Raw genomic sequence first — 19,860 nt, 5'->3', positions numbered from 1 at the left:
TATAAGGGGTGTCGTAAAATTTCTTTGAAACAATCATTAAGCCTTCAAACATGATTGCTTTTTAAAAGCTTAGTAAATAAAGCCAATGAAATTCGCCCCCATGTAAAATGGGAAACGTGTTAATGGGGAAGTTAATAAATACGAACTGAATTAAAATTGCAAGTGGGCAAGCTAAAAATGTCCTCATTATAAGCAAAAGGCTCAGGCAAGGTGTGGGTCCTCCTGTTACGATAGACAGAGATTGTTTCTCTCCTTTGATCCATTACTTCTTCACTATAGCATCTGTGCAGCTACTTCAAACAGAAATGGTGTGCAGGGAGACAGTTCCCAGTGGCTCCTTTGCAAGACCCTTTTTCTGTTCTGACTCTGCAAATGGCCAAAAGAAATATCCACCTCAACAATATTGGAAAATGAACGCAAATAAAGTCAATGCACAGCTGAATTGCAAGTCCTGCCTTATAGCTAGTTAAAGTCTCAAGCTTCAAGATGAAATTGTAGCCCACAAATGTTATGCATGCAGTTGCAAAATGTATGGACCACTTTTTGCATATTTGCAAGGAATGCAAGTCTGCTGAGACATTTCCCACTCTGTTTTGATCTTCCTGCAGAGAAAGGAGTTGCAGTCCTGTGCTTTGCACCACATCAAAGCCCTTTCCCCTCCCTGCTGAACAGCTGATGGTGAGAAGGGGACCCAGAAGACTTGATGAAATTTGGCTGCCATATCTGGCCTGTGGGTTGGGGTTCCCTACCTCTGCTCTAAAGTGTTCTATTTAAATCAGTTCGTCTGCTGTTGAGTTAAGTGGCTTGGGAATTCCAGTCCCCTTTCTTGACATCAACACGGATACCTTTGAATCTAGCTGGTTGCTAATATTTCCTGGTATAACTGTTGTTCATTATTTCATTTCACCTGAGGTCCAATGCTCCAGTTGCTCATAAATATGTACAGCCTCTACTCTTTAGTGTAAGCTGTTATTGATGTCATTCATCTTTTCGTTAAGACCTGTCAGGTGGCATTTATGTTGAAGCGAAGTAGTGTGGAATTACAAGTGCCCTGAAGACTTTGGAGTGCTAAAATTATGAGTGATTTGGGGAGATTATTCCTTACAAGTAAATTTAGTGGGAGATAATACCGCTGCATACAAGAAGAGATCTCTTTCCTGTCAATTCTGTTAAATGTTTCAGTTTTTGAATAAATCTTTGAAGAACATGATGGGCTTTTTTGTCATTTCCCACACTATTTTCCACATCTAATATCTTCCTATCACGGCCGCCAGTGCATTAACATATGCAATGCTGTGCTGCTCTTATAATATACTTAATTAGCATGGCATGTGCAAACAATGATGATATATTTGGAGAAGCATGTCCCTTCTAAAGTATCAATGCATCAGCCTGGCGTATTTTATTTAAAAAAGAAAAAGAAAGACTACTGCTGTAAGGTGGTCAACTTTAGTTGGGAAGTCAAATTTTCCCGTCAGTTGTTTCCTGAATAGCTCTGAGATGCAACCGTTCTGGGCTGAATATCTCAAAAGACCAAGCCCTTCCAGTTTATAGGAGCTGAGTTCCTCTCAGTTTCAACTTGTTCTGCTTTGTGTTTCAATCTTTATACTTGCATCCTTGTCATTTGAAACACATCCTTGTGGAGAAAGCTCCATGTTATATTCCTGTACCAACTGCGGACTCCACTCACATTTCTTCAGCTCAGTACTACAGAAATGCTATCTGAAATGTATTACAGCTTCTCTGCAGTCCAGTTGAACGTGGATGACTGGACTGTTGGTCCCAGGGCTCCGTGGCAAATCATTCCTTGCAATGACATGATTTCCAGGGACCTCCCTTTGGAGAGCCGAAATGATGGAGCAGGCCCATGAACTAGTGAATGTAGCTTTGAAAGCAACACAAAAGTAAAAGCTTTATCTTTAAAAGCTACATGGATATGGAACATTGAATTACTTAGTGTCCCAATGCCAATAGCAGCTAACAAGATAAAATTTGCAATGCACATACAGGTGAAGATCATTGAGATTTCTGATGGAAAACCATTCCCGCTCCGCTTAGTCTGATCAAGCTGGCTTGGACATGCCTGCAGTTCTGCAGAAAGCATTCATATCTGCTGCCTTGATTGGTTTGCAGAGAGCCTCCCACCACCTTTCTGGCACTCAGTAAGTTTTACAAATGCTCTGGTCCACTATGCATATTTGTGGTTTGGGCGGCCTCCCTACAGAGGCTGCAGCATATGAAGTCGCTCTTCATTTCCCACCTCCTTGTATCACTTCTGCCTCCCGTGTTCATTCAGCCTGCGTGAGATGGCTGCTTTATGGGTTTAAAATTGTAGCTTAACTTATACAAGCAGAATTCTGAGTCGAAACTGCAGGGAGAGTGGAAATAATTGAAGGTATAGATACTGGTATACTCAAGAAAGTCTTTTATTCAGGCTAAAGAAACCCTTGCTGATAGCATAAAATAAACTTATTCACTTTAATGCATCCTTCTTGTTGGCTTAAAGCTGAAATACAGTTGCTTGAAAATTAATTTACCTCTCATGAATGGCTGGCTGGATTATCTTTGTAGCATAAAATGTAATGATATGTCAACCCTGAGCTCCGAACACGTTGTGTCTATTGTAAAAAAAAGTTGTTCCTGAGCACTTAATGTTGTGTTAAATGATGATGTGTCCTTTGCAAATGTATTATTAGTGTCAAGCTGTTCCATCTCTCAAGATTGAAAAATGGCCAGTGATTTGAGCTACCATTAAACCTGAATAAAAAAAAAAAGAGAAGAGCTGTGGGGGGTTCCCATGCTCTCTCTTTTGAGTACTAACGCTTTGACTATATTCAATATATATCAAAATGTTTCCGTTAGCTGAAGACTCCTAAAACATCTTTAATCGCAGCAATTGAAATGGTATTAAAGCAAACCTCTCTTCCTCTCCCCAGCCCCGTGTGTGCCGGAGGTGGGGGTGGGGAGAGCTCTCTATACCAGGGATGTTCATCGTAAGATGATGCAGAAGACCGCTATGAATGCTGCTTATGTTGCAGTCAATTGGCTTGCTATTAACTTGAGCGATGATGAAATAGGAGCCCTTTTATTTGAAGCAGCACTTTTTTTACAATTGAAATTTTCAATTAATATTCTAAATATCCCAGCTCCCCGTGTGATAGAGCCTTTCGTATCATTTTGTATTAGTTGGAGGGAAATGAGCGCCCTTATTTCCTATTATGCAAAGGAGGGATTTATGGCGCGATAGCGAGCAAACCACTTAACGGCGTCTGGTTGCATGCATGGCCAAACGATTTCTGAAATGCTTTCACGACAAAATGTACATTTTCTACATTCCTACTTCTTCCCGGACAACTCCCTCGTCTTAATGCAAAGGTATCAGCGTTATTTATCGTGCCAGCTTGGGAATTAGATTGTGGCTCTTTTGCTTGCTGATTGAATGTAAAATAGTTTTCGCGCTTTCTTGCTTGAGGGACGGCTGAAATTGGCAGGGCCGCAGCAGCACAGTTTAGCTTAGCCCAGGCATTATGACTAGAGAAAGCAACAGACAGGGTTGCTGGAACAACACCTGCGAAGGCCCTGCAGCTTTCGAATTCCCCTTCCGTGTAGCTTAAATTTATCTCTTTCATACCACATGTTTAAATGGCTGTAATGGAGGATTAGAAAAGAGGGAGAAATACATGTGAGCTTGGCAGTGGGTGATATTGAAGGCACCCAACACTTCTGTAATGCTGTCAATGTTTCCTTCCCCCTCTATCATTTTAAAATATATGTCAAGGTTTAAGGATAGCTGATTCAAAATAAAGGACACTGTGGACATCTAATCTTTCTCTTCTAAGGTTTCAAGGTATTCTGCATGTGGGGCTATTTTTTAAAGGTCAGTTTCTCCTCCTGATGCAGAGATATGCCATCCAGCTTCTGTCTGTGTCTATAAGGCTGTTAGATGGGGGACCTGTCATCTCTTATCATTAGCCATGCTGGCTGGGAGTCGGCATCCAACATCTGGAGAGTCATAGATTGTCCATCCCTACTATACAGGATCCTTTTGAAAGTCCTGATAAGTGGGAAGGTGGTCAGCCACACCTGGATTGGGTTGTGGGTTGCTGTAGATTCTAGTAACAAGGATATTTGAGTTCAGTTCTGCATTTCCTTGCATTTCAGTACCATTTATTATTGTGATGGTACTGAACTATGGGAAAGATATAATGTTTTTGTTTTAGTTATTATTGTGGTACCAGCACAAAAATATTCAGGGCAGCAGTTTCTTGGCAGTTACAAATTGGAGAGAAAGCGCTGAAAGGGATTTTAAATCTGTAATGTTGATTTCTTTTACTATCTGTCAGTTTTTGGCATTCAGTAAATAACTCATTTTCAAATAATTTGCCTGTGTAATTAAATTTAGATTGCACACTTCTCCTTTCAAATATTTTGACTCTTCCTTGTCTGCCATTCAATTGTGGCATAATTGGTGCGGTCTATATAAATGGGCAATAAATTTATGGACTTTTGTTTGAAGATCAGGCAGTGAATAGAACTTGGTAATCATCCCAGGAGGAATTATGATTGAACATGTTTGCGAGAGTTAAAGAACGGAATTTACTTTTGTTTTTGAATTAAAGACAATTAAAGATTTGCAGGCACCCATAAAAGACAATGAATCGAGGAACAAGTTAGAAGCAAGTCCATTTGCAGGTGAAAAGAAACGCCTTTGAATCAGAACCAGCTGTATTTTCTATGAAAGAATGTGCTTGCTTGATAGCATAATGTGCTCCTAAGCAGCTTACGCTTCACAGTATTCAGAAAATCGGAGTGCATTAATTTTTAAAGTTGCAAATGCAGGCGAAGAGCAACACTGCCTCATGATGATAATGAGGGTGGATATTGGAAAGTCTGTGGGTGGGTGGGGGTGGGGCATAGAAGGAGCTTCTGAAATGTGAACATTCATAAAACAATAGCCAGGCATACAAATGATAATGAGCTTGGACAGCAAAACAAACAAAGGGCAAAGATGAAGACCCCATTATTAACTAAAAAGAAGCCCTATACTCTTAGTTGGTTAAGCCCAGTAGTAAACTTGCTGAAACGCTTGCATATTTCAAGGTTCAAATATTGATATCCCCGCAGCGTTGTTAGCTAGAGTTTGGCAAAAATGAATTCACCTGCTACCGAGAACCGGCACTAATGGGAGTTGTAGCTGTACTAATGGGAGTAAGTGTAATACCCTTAGGCAGTAAAGTATTGGGAGTGGACTCCAGGTAGACACAGAATTATAGAATGGTAGAGCTGGAGGAGACCACAAGGGTCATCTAGCCCAACCCCTTGCAATGCAGGAATCTTTTGCCCAACGTGGGGATCGAACGCACAACCCTGAGATTAAGAGTCTCACGTTCTACTGATGGTCATTCTGAGATATTCTCAAGCAGCCTTCCATAACCTGGAGCCCTCTGGTTGTTTTAGGCTCCAGCTCCCATCATCTGTGACACTTAACCATGCCAGATGATACTGATGAGAGTTAAAGTCCCACGCAGGACATAAAAGTGCATGCAGAAGTTTCCAGGTTAAATCCCTGGCATTGGTCCATCTTTGGATGCGAAGAAGAGAGGAACGCAGTCTTCGCAGCCCCGCGAGATGTGGGAAATCTGTTAGGGAGGAAAGTGTTCATAGTAAACTTAAAGATTCTGTAAATCCGGGGTGTCCCACTCAAAGCGGGGTGGTTGCGCCATATGCACCAACAGGTCTCACTGCAAAACAGGGATAAGTATACATATGTACCACGAACAGCAGCCAGCACCCCTTTCACGCCACCTTAAGCTCTGAAAATATCCTCCACTATAATTGATGCTAGTTTAAATTAACGTGAATTTACATTCCAGCTAGCAACAGTCAAAGGTGTTTGCATTGCTTATATAAACTAGATATTTCAGGTGGCAACTTCTGGGGCACATATGCCATTTTTGCAGTACAGGTGGTTATCTTGGGATTTTTTTTGGGGGGGAGGGGAGTTCAGCTGTTTAAAGAGGTGTTTTTAAAAAGTCCAATACTAAAATGTGGTTTTCATTACCAAGGACTTAACAGATGTCCTTTGTAAATTTTTACACACAGTTGATTCAGACTTGTATTCTCTGGTATGTACTTTCTCTTCTGGCTATAGCATTTAGCAAGGAGAGTGGTAAATTAATCACAGATGCTTTGTTTTGGAGACTTACCAGCTGTAGAGTCATTATTAAAATAGATTGTTTGCAATAAAGAGAGTTTCAGTTGTTAATATCGACTTCAATTTCAGCCTGCAAATATTGTCACTGTTAACTTGCACCGAGGTAAGTTTTAGGGAAACAGTCATATAGATCATCGAATTCAATTCATTTGAAATCTTAAAGCCACTTTCTCAGACGCAGTCCTATTTCTGCTCATGGTTCTCCTCTGGAATGGGTAGTTGCTAGAATATAATCTTGAAGAGGATCGATAAACTTTCTTTGTTGAGAAATAACTAGTTATTCTTAGGGCATAATGATGCAAAAATATTAATAATCCATTATTGCCTCTACCTTTGATGCACTCTGATGTGCACTTAATCTATGTCATCTTTACTATGACACAGGTCACATGCCACTCCACTTTAACTGCACTTACAGTCATGGGTTTGGTGGAGTTTACATGGTTGCAGAAATGGTAAGGTAAAGGTAAAGGGACCACTGACCATTAGGTCCAGTTGTGGCCGACTCTGGGGTTGCGCTGCTTATCTTGCTTTATTGGCCGAGGCAGCCGGTGTACATCTACCGGGTCATGTGGCCAGCATGACTAAGCCGCTTCTGGCGAACCAGAGCAGCGCACGGAAACGCCATTTACCTTTCCGCCGGAGTGGTACCTATTTATCTACTTGCACTTTGACATGCTTTTGAACTGCTAGGTTGGCAGGAGCAGGGACCGAGCAACAGGAGCTCACCCTGTCGTGGGGATTCAAACCGGCAACCTTCTGATTGGCAAGTCCTAGGCTCTGTGGTTTAACCCACAGTGCCACCCGCGTCCCTCGCGGAAATGGTACCTGCATACAATTGCTCTGCACCACACATTTGCCTCAAAGACGAGTGGCTCATGTTTATGCTTAGTGGGCAAGGGGGATGCTCGGTCCATTCCCAAAACTGGTCAAAGCCAAAGATTGGCTCTGCCCATCCACTGCACTTTGTAGTTGGCTGCATGGCAAAGCCAGATGAAGTGAATGGTAAAAGTTATTCAGGCAACCTAGGCATAAAATTAGATATGGTTTCCAAGACAGGACAATCAGGTGGTCACTTCACCATCTAGCTAGTTGTAGCGCACATTAGTCTAAAGCCAGAGTGAATTGTTGGTTATGTATATTAGTTCATTGTCCATAAAACCCACAAGATAAATTAGATCCTAAACCCAGGGGAAAGGGAAGATGAACGAATCTCCTTCTAACATTTTATCAATATCTATATCATCTATATACTTGAGCTCTTCTGCTTTTCACCCATTGCATTTTGCACCGCTACACTTCCAAAGTATCTACAGTAAGGTTGTACTCAAATTTACTCTGAGGAAATGCCAAGTAAATAGGAGAGCTCATCTACACCATTCCCTCTGCTTTCCCAAAGCTGCACCTCTTTAATTTTGGCTGATCTCAAGAACAGCAGGTCTCTCTGATGTAAATCACATCTTAGTTGTCCCACCTTTCATTATCAGTGTAGACATGAGGGTGTATTTCGGACTTTCTGAGATCTTGAAGTGAAACAATTATTTTCCCCTTGTTTTCTTCTTAAAGTCTTATAAATCTGTGTTCAAAGCCCCATGTGAATAAATGTCTGCAGTTTGTTCGCAAGTAAAAGTTTTTAGCAGCTGCATGTCTTAGTTGAAATTGGCTCCAAACAGTATTACAGGTTCAGATATATTTTTAAGCCAAGTTTCACCCTGGAGTGAATTTTTACGAGCATATAAACTCAGTCAATTCATAATGGAAATTCTGACAGGTCCTTTACTATTGCATAGCACATGGTAATATCATAATGACTGGCGGGGAGCTGTAGTCATGTAAACTCTTTCCCCCTTATTCCACGATGACCATACTTTCCTCTGAGAAAAGAACAATTTTTCCCATGCTTTAGACTTTAAAATCTCCACTGCTCCTCTGGTATAATACAGATCACCAGAGAAATGCATCTTGAGACTTCTCAGTAAGGAAAATGTTTTCCCTAATCGTAGATTATTTTTTTTTAAGGACTGGGAGTCGCTTAAAAACAACAACAATAACAACTTGCACCTCCAGTGACCAGAGAGAAAACATAAGCCCTGTTTATGTGTTACTCGCATGTAGAACATGTGTTTGTATAGCGAGGGGTGAGGCCATGGTTTTATTCCTGCTCCCAGTGTCATAAGAACATAAGAGTCTGCTGGATTAGCTCAATGGCCTATCTACTCCAGCATTCTGTTCTCACAGTGGCCAACCAGATGCCTGTGGCGAACCCTCAAGCGAGATCCAAGCACAAGAGCACTCTCCCCTCCTGTGGTTTCCAGCAACTGGTATTCAGAAGTGTATGCCATTGTGGCTAGTAGCCGTTGCTAAGCCTTTGAAGTTGTCCAGCCCTCTTTTAAAGCCATCCAAGTTGGTGATCATCACTGCCTCCTGCGGGAGTTCCATAGTTCACCCATGCATTGTCCCATCTCCTCCCCATCCCCTGCCGAAGCAACCACATGTTGGGCACAGTTGTAGGACAAGAAAGCTCTTGCGCAGGAAGAGTAGGAGCGCAGTGCAACCAGGGGACCAAAGCATCATCCAGGCATTTCCCTGAACGCACACTGGGATTGGGGTGTGGCGTACATCTTTTGTAGATTCATCCGCATTCTGCCCCAAGTCATCTGTAAGCATGTACAACTGGAGGGCAAGGCAAGGAGCGTCAACTCAGTTGCCTCAGTTGGGCAAAGGGGATAAGTTCCTTCTTTGCCCTCTCACCGAAAATGGTGGTGGGGCTTCATTTGCCCTCAGTGACATCATCCTATAGCTGTGTCTAATTAGCTATATGGCTACATGGCTTTATAATGTTTACCACATACTCACTGATGGTCACACCACACATAGCTGCTCCCCCCTCCAGCAAAGAAAGCTGGGAACTGTAGTTTTCCCTTCATAGAGCTATAATTCTCAACACCCTTACAGTTCCCAGGATTCTAGATTCAGGTAGGTAGGCGTGTTGATCTGATGCAGTAGAAATATATAAATAAAATTTTAAAAATTGGCAATTGCACCTTAGAGACCAACTAAGTTTGTTCTTGGTATGTACTTTCGTGTGCATGCACACTTCTGAAGAAGCGTGCATGCACACGAAAGTTCATACCAAGAACAAACTTAGTTGGCCTCTTAAGTTCCCAGGATTCTTTGGGGTAGTCATGTGCTTTAAATCTAAGGTGTGGATCTACCCATAAGAGTGAAAAAGCCCTTTCGAGGTTGGTTTGTTGGTCTGTTTTGGCACTCAGGCCACAGCAGAGTAGGAAAACGAAAAAGGCAGTAAAAATGTGCGTAAGTATGGAAGGTAAGTTTTCCACCACCCTTCCCAAAACAGTAACTTTAGCAGCAGAAACAATCTCTCAAGCATTGGCCTAGCAGTAGTCCTGAATGCATTTGCTTAAGATCAGAGCCCTTAATGACTACAAGGCTGCAAAGTATAGCTTTCAGCTAATCTAACACTGATCGGCCAGCCAGCCGCCATAATGCAGTCTTGTGACATGTGGCATGAAAAGGGATACTGTGAAAACAATTTCAACATGGCCAAAACCTGTTATTACTAGGCAGGAAGTGCTTTTTATTTTTTCTAGAACTGAATTTGGATGTAGGCCTAATAACCTTCCAATTTACAGGCGGAGTGGTTATGAACTCTTGAAAATTGTCTCGGAAAAAGTAAGAGTTTTATCTTATGCCTAAATTAACCCCACAACCCATGCAAATACTATGCACAATTGTTCTCAATTGCGTCAAACTTTTCTCATCATGGGCTTTCTCTTTTTAATTTTCTACATTGGATGTGGCATGATGTGGCGTAGCATCAGTCTTTTAGGCTGCCCATTCGTAAATAATAAATTGCTCAAATTATACTGTCATATGTATTCCCTATGAGAGCAAACATTTCAAAGTTTGTCACTCTACAAGCAGCTCTAACATACAGTGGTCTTTTTGTGCTTTGTAAAGGAAAATTTGGATATGCTGCAGACATTAAAATAATTGTCCCTCATTTACCATGGAGTGTTTTCAGTAACTGTTTTTTCTCTCCCCCCCCCCCCGTCAATAGGAAAACAAGATTACAAGAAAACCAGGCCAATGTTAAAAGCAACAAGATTAAAAGCAGAGGCCAAGAAAACTGCACCAGGCATGAAGGTATATCTAACTGATAGCTTACACCAACATCCTAGAGATGTTGAGTTTCTTTTCCCCATAGATGTCCTGTGTGAATATTGATCTTTGAAAGATATTGTTTATGACACTTCAAAACCCTAAGTGGAATGGCAGGATCTAAAATATTCATGACTGATTTCTTTTGCGTTAACCTACAGCCAAGCTGGAATAACTGAAACTCGGAGGCTGCAATCTGACACGGCTCTGTTTAGGAATCAGTCCCATTTTGTTATTTATGAATTAAGCTTCAGTTTACCTATTTTTAAGATCTCTTGCCCCTGCGCCACCATAAAGTCCCAGGGCGAGTTGCAACGATGAAATATGCAATTGTAAAACCATTCCAATTATAAAACACGGAAAGCCATTCCAAAGGCAACAGATGGGTATAAATTCAACAAAAGAGGTGGGTCCCACAAAACAAAATACCTTCACTGTCAAAGGCCAGGGCGAAGAGGTCTCTCTTCAGCATACAGTGAAATCTGTGCAGTGAAGATGCTACTTAGGGTCTGCTACGAAAATCCCCTTCTTCGGCGATGCCATCCTCTCCTTGTCTATGCAGGGTGCATAGAATAAAGCTGCAAAGTAATTTTGATAGGCAGCATTTTATTTTTTTTAAAGCTTCTTGTCAACTACTGTGTGTCATGGAATAATTTTTTAAAACAACTCCCATAGGCAGACAGTGAATGTTTTACAGCATAGAATAATAGACTTGGAGAACTGGAAGGGACCATGAGGATCATCTAGTCCAACCCCCTGCAATGCAGGAATCTTTTGCACAATGTGGGGCTCAAACCCACAACTCTGAGGTGAAGACTCTCATGCTCTACCAAATGAGCTATCCCAGTTTGGCTCATATCTATTCAACAGTAAGTCCCAGCAGGCCATAATCCCAAAGAACCGTGCGTAGGATTGCAGCCCTCATTATTATTGCACATCAGTGCTTTCTTTGGTTAAAAACCCCACAATGTACTGGTACCCATGCTTTGATAAAAGTGGGGGTCAGCACAAAATGGCTTCTGCAAGGCAGCAAAATATGTGGTGCCAGAACTCCTAACTAGTGAGTACCAGAAGCTCCATCTTCTGAACCACATTGAGGGACCCTGATGCAGCGTTCTGACCTCGCGTGTGTGATGTTGCACAATGTACTGACGCCACATGAGCTACATTGCGTGATGTCCTAATGTCCCTCTGTGTCCAGTTTTTACAATGGGAGGGACTATCCCCCTCAAAAAAACCATAGAGGGGGTCAATAGTGTCTTAGCCCCCTGGAGCCAGCATGTATGGCAAGTACTGTTACCTACACACACACACACACACACACACACACACACACACACAGAGAGAGAGAGAGAGAGAGAGAGAGAGAGGGAACCCTGACTGTTGACCATGATGGAATTTTTTGTCTAGATGTTACTGTAAACGGTTACAGTTTTGTCATAAATACATACAGTGGTACCTTGGGTTAAGTACTTAATTCGTTCTGGAGGTCTGTTCTTAACCTGAAACTGTTCTTAACCTGAAGCACCACTTTAGCTAATGGGGCCTCCTGCTGCTGCTGCGCTGCCAGAGCACGATTTCTGTTCTCATCCTGAAGCAAAGTTCTTAACCCGAGGTAACATTTCTGGGTTAGCGGAGTCTGTAACCTGAAATGTGTGTAACCTGAAGCGTATGCAACCCGAGGTACCACTGTATAACTGATACCCAGCCTACAGTTTTCATCTTTCTGTCCAGCATGGAAAACGATTGCCTTCTCTTATGACCCAGCAAGGAAGCTGGTGGACTCAAAATTAGTTTGGAACTTCCTGTTTTTAAAGCTTAAAGAAAGGAAGGAGAACAAGTGAAGGTAATAAATAATAATTTGAAGGATATTTATAATATTTTCACACCCACACATGACCCTGTCGTAGAGTTTGGCGAAACATATGTAGTTTGTTTAAATTGCTTCCAATACTTTCCTCTCAATTTATTTTTGGTTCAAAATAAATTAACATAAAATCAGCTTAGCAACCCATGCTGAGGGAAGGATGCAGATCAGGAAAAATAGATGCAAAAATGAGCTATTCCTAATGAGAAGAATGTCAGTAATGTTCAAAGAAGTACATTTCCTTGTTTCTGGCAGATGAGAAATCAATTCCCCCCTCCCCAAGTTATAGCTTACAGCAAATGGCAAGGTATTACTACCATGCTGTAACAGCTGTTGAGCCGCCAGATGATGTATTTGGTTGTCTTCCAAAATTTGCTATTATAATCATGAAACAGTGGTTTCTTTTCGCTCTCTGATAGCTGATCTCGATCAAGCATTGCCACGCAATGTGGTCTGCTTTCACAACATCGTCTCCTCAGTTAGTGCAGTGTGTCAGGTTTTAATGGGGAAAAAATAGATTGCCGTTTTTGTTGTTTGTTTAAAAGGCAGATTATTAACCTATCAAGTTATGCAATTTTCTCTGTCCCTTTCTGATTTAATTTTACCTTTCTGATTTAATTTTACATCGTAGAAGGGGCCACAAGGGTAATCTAGTTCAACCCCCTGCAATGCAGAAATCTTTTGTCGAATATGGGGTTTGAACCCACAACCCTGAGATTAAGAGTCTCATGATCCACCAACTGAGCTATCCGGACAAGTGGCCTCACAGCATAGGGTTGAGGATAGCCTCAAACAATGCATACACTGGAGGCTTGGATTCATTTGTTCATTCTTTAGATTTGTATAGCGCTTTTCCACACAAAAAAATCATGCTCAAAGTGGTTTACAAAACAACAACAACACAGGAACACATTTCAAATGCTACAAAAACAATTTCATAATAACACAGCCAAGTAACATAGTAACAGTTTCATACTAACATAGCCAAACAATAGCATAGTAACAATTTCATAATTACAAAGCAGAACAATAGCAAATATAACATGAAAAACATATAAAGAATTCCCAGCAGAGCTGCTGGGAAAGAACTATTTTTCAGCTTCAGTTGCCATCTGTAAAATAGGTGTGCCTTACCCTGCCCGGATGATGGTAGTTAAAGAAGATAAAGATTATGAAGCATGTGGCATGTGAAAAGTGCTATGCAAATTGTTAATGAGAGTAAAAGGAAATCTTGCAGAAGCAGAATTATACTTCAGTGTTGTGTTTTCAGTGTTGAAGCATAGGGTTGAGTCACATATGCACACTCTTCACATGATTTCTGGATGCTTGATTGTACAGCTTGGTTGGCAACTGACTGAGAAGCAAGCTTCTTGGAAGTATTGATGTAAAGTCAAACCATTTTGTTTAGTGTTGCATCAGCAATCCATTTCCTTCTGTCTCCATGCCCTCATGTCCTCAGGTTCACTTAGTTGTGTCCAGACGAGAGCAAAATATAAGTTACCTTCTGCCAACCTAGCAGTTTGAAAGCATACCAGTGCAGGTAGAGAAATAGGTACCACTGTGGTGGGAAGGTAAACGGTGTTTCCGTGCGCTCTGGCTTCCATCAAGTGTCCTGTTGCACCAGAAGCGGTTCAGTAATATTGGCCACAAGACCCGGAAAACTGTCTGCAGATGAACGCTGGCTCCCTGGGCCTGAAAAGTGAGCTGAGTGCTGCACCCCATAGTGGACTTAACCGCCCAGGGGTTCTTTACCTTTACCTTTACCTATAAGTTACCTTGACATCAAAACCTGGAAAATAATGGTTTATACTTGCCCTCTAAACCAGAATTGCAAAGCATGGTTTGCTTATGTTTTAGCTCTTCGGAGTATAAGGGAGGAAAAACAGCTTATTAGTTTGGATATTGTAGCAAAGTATGGTTTGTGTTAAAGAGGAAATAATTGGATATGAGTAACTGAAAAGAGGAGGAAGTAGAAGGAGGGTGGATGTAAGCCTGTAGCATGTTCTTGGTTCTTGAAACTTCGCTTTGGGAGACTGGGAATGTTGCATTTGAACCAACTTGCTGTGATATGAAAGTCTAGCCAATGGGTTAATCCAAACAGTCTCTAAATTCAGCAGCCGCTTGTATCTTAAATTCAACTCCCACAATGCATGTTAGCTCATACAACCTGTGCAAGGACCTGGGTATCCTTGCATAATAATAATAATAATAATTTATTATTATTATTATTATTATTATTATTATTATTATTATTATTTATACCCTGCGCATTTGGCTGGGTTTCCCCAGCCACTCTGGGCGGCTTACACCACATAAAAAATTGTAAAACATCAGACATTAAAAATTGTCCGATACAGGGTTGCCTTCAGATGTCTTCGAAAAGTCAGATAGTTGTTTATTTCCTTGACATCTGATGGGAGGGCATTCCACAGGGCAGGCACCACTACAGAGAAGGCCCTCTGCCTGGTTCCCTTTAACTTCGCCGGAAGAAAGCCGCTAGAAGGCCCTCGGAGCTGGACCTCCGTGTCCGGGCTGAACAATGGTGTGAAATCGAATGCCTGCGACCTAAATGCCAGTTTCAGGGTTTTGCATTCTCTGCCAGCATGCCAGTACAATATTTCCATGGGCTATATTTATAAGCAAGCTGTAGAAACATATACATAATTTGCATTCATTTTCCTATCTATACTGAAGGAAATAGCCATATTGAAGATTCAGCACATTTGAGGCAGCAGTAAGTTGGAGCAGTAGAAACTGGACATAATAAGAATAAGGTAGAATATTTAGGAGCTTAATACGAAGTTTTTTAGATTTGGGGGGCGCAGAAGATCAATTCAGCTTAGAACGACATTTTGATTTCATGGAGTTTCAGAAACACTAATTTAATTAAACATTATTCTTAAAATAATAATAATCTTGATTATTGCTTATTTTTCTATTATTTACCCAGGTAGACAGGTTGAGTTTTCACCAGGGATGCATTTTGCACAAACTTTGCTCTTTTAAAAAAATGTATGGTTCCCCCCTTACTTCAAAACGGGCCCTAAACTTTTCTAAACCAACCCCAGTAGGGTACTTTTAATTTCAAAACTGGCATGCTAATTAGTCTATCCTGTCACATTTTGATTGCCTATCATTTTTATGCTGGATTGAAAGTAACAAACTTTCATTTAGTCATTGCCATTTAATACTTTTTTAATTTCCCCAATGAGTGATTTTTATCTTTTGTTGATAATGTCAACACAGTAACTTGTGGGCAATAAATATCCAGTGTTTTTGACTCTGTGTTGTTGAAGCAGGATGACTGTGGTAGACTGCAGAATTTATGTGCTTTCCTATGTCTATTAAAACCTCTCCCTGCGTAAATAGTTTTCCTGTTAAAAGAAAGACATCAGGCCAATGGCCTGTCAAGTCCAGATGTCTGTGGGAAGCCCACAAGCAGAAACTTAGTGCAGCAGCACCCTCTTCACTTCTGATTCCAAGCAAACTGGTATTCAGAGGCTTACTGCCTCCAGCAGCGAAGGTAGAATACAGCTATCTCTTCTAACTCCCATTTCCCTCAGCTCCTTGGTCTTCCGTCCGATAAAAGTTTAAGCAAAAGGATCTGCCCTATCTGCAAAAACAGATGCAAAGGATTCATCCAGCTACTCTGCAAACTCCTTATCTTATGCTGAAAATCAGAAACGATTTTCTGCTACTCAACAAAAAATTAAGAGTCACTATCCTTACTGTGAATTTCTTCAGTTCTATCATAAAGGTAAAGGACCACTGACCATTAGGTCCAGTTGTGGCCGACTCTGGGGTCGCGGCACTCATCTCGCTTTATTGGCCAAGGGAGCCGGCGTACAGCTTCCGGGTCATGTGGCCAGCATGACTAAGCCGCTTCTGGTGAACCAGAGCAGTGCACGGAAACACCGTTTACCTTCCAGCAGAAGCGGTACCTATTTATCTACTTGCACTTTGATGTGTTTTCAAACTGCTAGGTTGGCAGGAGCAGGGACCGAGCAACGGGAGCTCACCCCGTCGCGGAGATTCGAACCGCTGACCTTCTGATCGGCAAGCCCTAGGCTCTGTGGTTTAACCCACAGCGCCACCTGCGTCCCTTACAGTTTTATCATACAGTTCTATCATACTTTCCCCTTAAAAACAAGCAGTGCTTGTTACATAGGGTAGCCTCCAAAGGTGATTGTCAGCTGCCAGAAGGGAATTTGTCAGCAGAAAAATGAGGGAGGCCATTTTTGGCAAGAACTTCCTTCCTCCTGCAGTGACCTGCATGCCCCACCTCACTAAATGTGTTCTGGATTATCCTCTAACCTTCTGCAGTATAGCAGATCCTTCCCCCCCTTTTGACAAAGTAAAGAGAAGGGGACTCCTTCCTTCCTTCTCTATTGCCCCTAATTATCAGATTGCAGGAAAGAAGAAGCTGAGGAGGAGAGCAAGCAATGATAGAGGAAATCAGAAGACTACGAACGACCCAGAGAGTGGGGAACCACCTGAGGTCATCTTGCCCAGGACCCCCTTAAGCAGTATTGCTGGGCCCAGATAGGTCTAGGAGCACAACTGCAGTAAATACAAGAAAATGAATGAATTCTGCCTTATGTGACCATTGCATTTTGACATAGAGAAGACGTGTGCCTGCAGTCCCCCATCTCTTGCTTTCTTTTTTATTCCCATCTCTTTCTGAAAACAAATTTTACATAGCTCTTTTCTTTGAAATTCCGTTAGATAAAACCAAGAGAAGATCCCAAAGTTTAGACTAACCTGACGATCCTTATAATTATGGGTTGGGAACAAAAGCACGCCAACAGTTTTTAATGGCGTTGTTGTTGTTTCAAACCTGTGAGTCGCATTATTTGTGTGGAAAAGGAAATTTGTGCTACCTGCAGAATGACAATCCGCTGAGAAATCTTCGCCCCAAGAAGCGATAATATTTGAAAAGTGTATGCGGTGGCATATACTGAATTATGGATATGAAATACTGATAAAATATAAAGCGGATTCATGTAAATGCAAATGAAGTGTGTTCCAGAGGAGTTTGCGACGGGGGGAGAGAATTGACAGAGGAACGTTAACTCTTTCTCGGGATGACACTGTTTTGCTTTCTCTCTGACGTGAGTACTTTCAGAAGTGCTTGCAGAGAGAGAACTTGCATGCTACATGAAATTATTAAATCCAGCTCGAAGTTATAAAGTAGGCTTGAGTTACACAATGTGCAAACACATGTGTGAGAGAGAGGCCTTAATTATGTATGCCGTTCAAATGAGGAAGACGGCCTCCCAAAGGCCCCATTTATGCATGTCAACCCTAGAGCCAGGCCTCGTTGTGTCAGGTCACAGCCTTCCAGCATTAGATGAAACTGCCTGGGTGAAATGGCTCTTAGCTTTAAATAGTCTTTTCAGAAGGTGGAAGAGCCTTGGTCTTTGTCCACCTGCCCCATGTTCTTCCTGCAGTAAGTTTGAGACACGGGCTATAATTTAGAGAGCTGTAAAGCTCATTTTACAGAATAAGTTCCAAGTGCCTGGGGGGGTTTCCTTAACATTATTTTTTTTAATCGGTATGGTAGGTTGCTTCCCAGCTCCCAGAAAAGATAGGGAACTTTCAAAGTTCACATATATTGCCTAGGAAGAGGGTGCTGTTAAAAATGTGTGATGCTGCTGGTGGGCACTTGGATACCTTTAAAGTACTCTGTGAATTCTGTCCCTCTTCAGAGTCCTGGGCTAAGCCTGTTATACAGTAATCTTTCTTCTTTAGCCGCATGGTCACCAGATTCAGTTCTGATAACCAGACTAGAAGTGACATTAAATGCACTTTTAAAAAACGTGCAGTTTAAAAAAAAAGGGGGGGGGGGAGATTTGAAGAAGATTAGGACCACAGTGGGTGAAGAGAGAGAAATGAAGCCTTTGCTTCTGCTGTGATTCCAGTGAAAAGCCCCAGCCCCACCCCAGTGATTGGTCCTGTTGGCCTTAATAGAAGTTGTTGGCCAAAGCAGTAGCTTGAGGGGTGGAGATTGTCATCGGATTTGTGCCAGGGGGAAAGGAATTGAATTCCTCACCTACAAAAATCCCGTGCTGTTCTTCATCCCCACAGCTATTTACACTAATAAAGATGTGTGTGTTAAACGTAAGAAATGCATTAATATCACATCTGCTTTAGCCCTTACTGTTAATGCATGTTAACCACCAAATCATAGAATTGTAGAGTTGGAAGGGACCCCATGCATGACAGATGGCCATCCAACTTCTGCTGAAAAACCTCCAAGGAAGGCGAGTTCAGGGAGACTTGTTCCACTCTTGCTGTCAGAAAGTTATTCCTGACGTTTAGTCGGAATCTCCTTTCTTGTAGCTTGATGCCTCCAGAGCGGGAGAAAACAAGTTTGCTCCATCTTCCATGTGAAAGCCCTTTAGAAATTTGAAGATCATTAGGAAGGTTAGGTTTGTTCATGTGGTAAAACAAACCAACAAACCAAAAGTGGCCTTCAGTTTAGATTATATCATTATTTGGTCAGGGTGTTTGTTCACGGTTATTGTTTTTTAAAGTGTATTTTGACATTGGTTAAGTAAACTCTGTAGCTCATTGCTGTGGGGCCTTGCATGAGGAGGGTCATCAGACTGTGCTTGAGTAAATTACAGGGTAAGTTTCCTACCATGATAATTTACAATGTGTTGAGTAAATTGCATACAGTGTTAATGTATTTATGAATGAAAAATGTCATTTGTTCTTAATTAAACTGAAATGATGACTTGTCTAACTTTTTTTCTTTCAACCCCGATCTTATCATTGCTACAGGAAGTCAGCCTCATCCTTGGAGCTATATTGGTATTTCTGGTAGCATGTTATGCTTTCTTTTATCTTAACCTGTCCGAAGAGGTTGACCTTGAACTGGATCAAGATGAAAACTAGCAGATGTCTTTTTTGCAAGCTTTTTTTTTTCTAGAAAAGATGATGATGAAGAACAAGCCGTCTCTTCACAGAGGTGGCCATAACTTGAACAAGTTCCTGCACTTTGCAAACTTTTGAAATATTGTAGCAAGGCTTACGAGTTTTAATGATGAAGCCCACTGACCAAATCTCTGTTATTCAACCTGGCTTATTCAATGATATAGAGCCTTTTCATAGTTTGTTTCATAATTTGAGCTGGAAAATATTTGATTCCGGAATACAATTTCCTACATTTATGAGCATTACCATGTTGGAGGGCAGACTCTGATTTCCCTGGACTCATCTTGGAATTAATTTGTTATTTTCAAAGGATGACAAACCGAAACCAAACAGGATGGAACTGGATGAAGTTACATTGTCTATGCTGTCTGTGGGCATGCTTCCATTATTAATAATGTTAAGTTGCATTAAAGGCAGTAGGAAAGGTTCAAGCATATGTTTAATTCTTAGACTAATACCAGTGAGAATTTAAATGTGCTTAACTATAGCTGGATCATACCCAGTAATTAGTGAGAGCAAGTATTAGTATGCCAAGGTTTACTTTGACTTTGTGAGCAAAAAGTGTAGACAAGCTGGAGAAGAGGGATTCGACCACACCAGCACAGTCTTCTCTGTATCAATGCATCAAGTGTACCCTCTTGCACCATTGGCCACGATG

The 19,860-nt window shown here is 41.5% G+C and overlaps 1 protein-coding gene across 5 annotated transcripts in view; it reads left to right on the top strand.

Annotated features, from left to right (window-relative positions):
- The window catches only part of TRIQK (triple QxxK/R motif containing), a 41,921-nt gene extending 22,292 nt beyond the window's left edge, over positions 1-19,629 (top strand). For all 5 annotated transcript variants that reach the window (XM_083623498.1, XM_083623501.1, XM_083623499.1 and 2 more), the window contains 2 exons: positions 10,296-10,381; positions 19,050-19,629. In XM_083623498.1, coding sequence (XP_083479624.1) covers positions 10,296-10,381; positions 19,050-19,163 — 200 coding nt within the window. In that variant the 3' untranslated portion in view covers positions 19,164-19,629. The remainder of the gene's footprint in view (positions 1-10,295; positions 10,382-19,049) is intronic.
- Positions 19,630-19,860: the final 231 nt, after the last annotated feature.

Source organism: Podarcis filfolensis, assembly GCF_964270895.1.
Source record: "Podarcis filfolensis genome assembly, chromosome: 7".
In the NCBI taxonomy this organism is placed as follows: domain Eukaryota; kingdom Metazoa; phylum Chordata; class Lepidosauria; order Squamata; family Lacertidae; genus Podarcis; species Podarcis filfolensis.
This window is presented reverse-complemented; position numbering and strand designations above follow the sequence as displayed.